Raw genomic sequence first — 3,009 nt, forward strand, 5'->3', positions numbered from 1 at the left:
AGAGGGTAAAATGATTAACTAGGGCTATTTTAGTCATTTTGGTCGAGATTGATGTCATTTTGAAAGTTTAGGTATGAAACTGATTAAAAAAAAAAAGATGAGGTATCAAACTGATTTTAGACCTAAAGTTCAGGGTAGTAAACTGAAATTAACTCTTTTTTTTGTTCTTAATCTTTTAAATGTTTCATTTGATTCTAATACAACAGGTACGAATATGAATTTATTGATAAAATTGTTGAAAAGATCTCCGATATGTTCGCACAAGTATATGAACCGACCTATTTGGATATGCCAGAGTGCCAAATTAGGCTAGACTCGCGGGTAAAACATATGCTTGAAATTTTAGATGTTGGGGGAAGTGATGTACGCATGGCAGGAATATGGGGAATTGGCGGAATAGGCAAGACAACAATTGCTAAAGCTGTTTACAATGCAATCGCTCATAAGTTTGATGGTTGGTGTTTTTTGGCAAATGTTAGAGAAGGCTCAGTGCAACATAGAGGTTTAGTTAACCTGCAAAATATTATTCTCTCTAGCATTGTAGGGTAGAAAGAATCGATAATCAACAATGTTCATGAAGGAACCACATTGTTGCGTAAAAGGATGCAACATAAAAAGATTCTCTTAGTCGTTGACGATGTGGATAGTTTGGACCAGTTAAAGAAACTAGCAGGGAGTACTGATTGGTTTGGTCGCGGAAGCAGAGTTATCATAACCACAAGAGATACGCGTTTGTTGACTATTCATGGAGTAAAACCAACATACGATGTTCATGGACTAGGTCATCAAGAAGCTCTTGAGCTCTTCAGTTCAAATGCCTTGTTGGATATTGAGAAATTGGATGCTGATGAGACACCGATAGTTACTGAAGTTGTTAACTATGCTGAAGGCGTTCCACTAGCACTAGAAGTTTTAGGTTCGCATCTATGTGATACCTCTATACAGAAATGGCGAGCTATGTTAGATGGTTTTAAAAAAGATCCTCCTAAAAGCATTCAAGATATTCTCTTAATCAGTTATGATGGACTGCAAGATACAACGCGAAATGTTTTCCTTGACATTGCATGTTTCTTCAAAGGTCATAACAGAAATGACGTGATACAAATTCTTGAAGGTTGTGACCGCATCACCCCCGAGCATAGCATTGAAGTTCTCGAACAAAAGGCTCTCATATCTGTTGGTAGAGATGGTGCTATTCGCATGCATGATTTGCTAGAAGAGATGGGGAAAGTTAAAATTCTGCAGGAGTCTACGAAGGCCGGTGCGCGAAGCAGATTGTGGTATTATAAGGATGTGCAGGACGTTCTAACAAAAAACAGAGTAAGTAGTTCCCATATGCTCACACACACATACAAACACAAGAATCATGTGTGTTTATTCCAATTTGACAACCGATATCACGATAACATGTACTATATGATTTTGTTGATTCTATAATATAAGTATTTGTTTTGCTAATTCAATTGCATTTTTTTCATACTAGGGAACAAGTAAAATTGAAGGTATAATTGTAAAGATGCCTACAACAGATAAGATACGGTTGAGTCCTAAATGTTTTAAAAATATGAAAAATCTTAAAATCTTTATAAACGTTAATGGACGGTTTGTTGGAAAGGTCAAGTATTACTCGGACCAGTTGCGGTTACTTGATTGGCCTAAATGTCCCCTAGAATATTTGCCCTCCGATTTTGATATGAAGAAAATGGTGCAGCTTAATATGCCTGAAAGCCGCATAATGCGTCTTGGAGGAGAATTCAAGATATTAATAAATTTTTAGCAGTTTACGTTAGTAAATTCTTTAGACATTACCAATTTACCATTCAATATTTATTCTTTTGTATGATAGTGTATGCAGAACCTAACATCCTTAAATTTGTGTGGATGTGATTTCCTAACACAAATCCCTGACATGTCGGGAAGCCCAAACTTAGAGTTCCTGGATCTAAGTGGTTGTAAAAGTTTAGAGATGGTTCACCCTTCGGTTGGATACCTCGAAAAGCTGGTTAAGCTGGATCTTTACAACTGTTGTAACCTTATGAAGCTGCCTCCAGAAGTCAACTGGAGATCCCTCCAAGAACTTGATCTTGGTCGTTGCAGTAAGCTAAAGAGTTTCCCTGAAATTGTGGGAGAGATGAAATGCATGAAAACCTTGTGTCTATTCAACACTGGCATTAAAACATTGCCGTCATCCATTCGGTATCTAATCAACCTTGAATGGTTGAGATTCAGTCACTGTAGAGACCTCACAGATATACCTGGCAGCATTTATGAACTGCGAAAGTTGAAGAACTTAGACTTGGTGGAGTGCCCAAAACTCGTAACATTCCCAACTAAGGTGGACTCACCTGACGGCAGTGACTATTTACTAGGATGCAATTCATCTAAAATTGATTTCTTGGCATCCGCTTTAGTTTATCTTAATTTATCCGGATGCCCCTTTGTTACTCTTCCTAATAAATGCATCAAGAAATTTGTCAACTTGTCAAGACTCATTTTGAGAGGCTGCACGAGGCTCGTGGAAATTCCGGAGCTTCCACCACTGATCACAGAGTTGGATGCAAGAGATTGCGTATCATTGGAAAGAATTTCAAAGCTGTCAAAATTTTTGGAATGTAAAGAATCACAAATGATCCAGGAGATGAACTTGACTAATTGTTGGAGACTCTGTCAAAATTTATTGGCTGAGATGGCGGCAAGCAAGGAAGATGATGATCTCTTCTCTCGGCTCCTATCTTCTCAGCTATCCGAGTTTTCAATTATATTTCACGAAAGTTCTTGTATGCACCTAGGTACAAGTGAACCAATAGTTATAATTTAATCTGAACCGTTGATTTGATCTGGTTTTATAAATTCACTAACTTTGATATTAACACTGTTAAATGACAGTAACAACGATGCTAACACCGCTAAGAATAAAAACCAAAAAAAAAAAGAGTCAAACGTGGTAAAAACGTGATAAAAGCACAAAACAGTTAAATATTTAGCTAATCAAATTAAACCAAGATAATT

At 37.1% G+C, this 3,009-nt stretch overlaps 2 protein-coding genes across 2 annotated transcripts; both read left to right on the plus strand.

The window, feature by feature from the left end:
- Nucleotides 1-603: 603 nt before the first annotated feature.
- On the plus strand, nucleotides 604-1,777 carry LOC101313797 (TMV resistance protein N-like). The gene is made up of 2 exons (XM_004298194.1): nucleotides 604-1,320; nucleotides 1,484-1,777. Exons 1-2 carry the CDS (start codon nucleotides 604-606, stop codon nucleotides 1,775-1,777), a joined length of 1,011 nt encoding a protein of 336 aa, XP_004298242.1.
- A 132-nt stretch (nucleotides 1,778-1,909) lies between these two features.
- LOC101314081 (TMV resistance protein N-like) lies at nucleotides 1,910-2,818 on the plus strand. The gene has a single exon (XM_004298195.1). The coding sequence runs from the start codon at nucleotides 1,910-1,912 to the stop codon at nucleotides 2,816-2,818; it is 909 nt and encodes a 302-aa protein (XP_004298243.1).
- Nucleotides 2,819-3,009: the final 191 nt, after the last annotated feature.

The sequence above is a fragment of the Fragaria vesca genome, linkage group LG4 (assembly GCF_000184155.1).
Source record: "Fragaria vesca subsp. vesca linkage group LG4, FraVesHawaii_1.0, whole genome shotgun sequence".
Classification (NCBI taxonomy): Eukaryota; Viridiplantae; Streptophyta; class Magnoliopsida; order Rosales; family Rosaceae; genus Fragaria; species Fragaria vesca.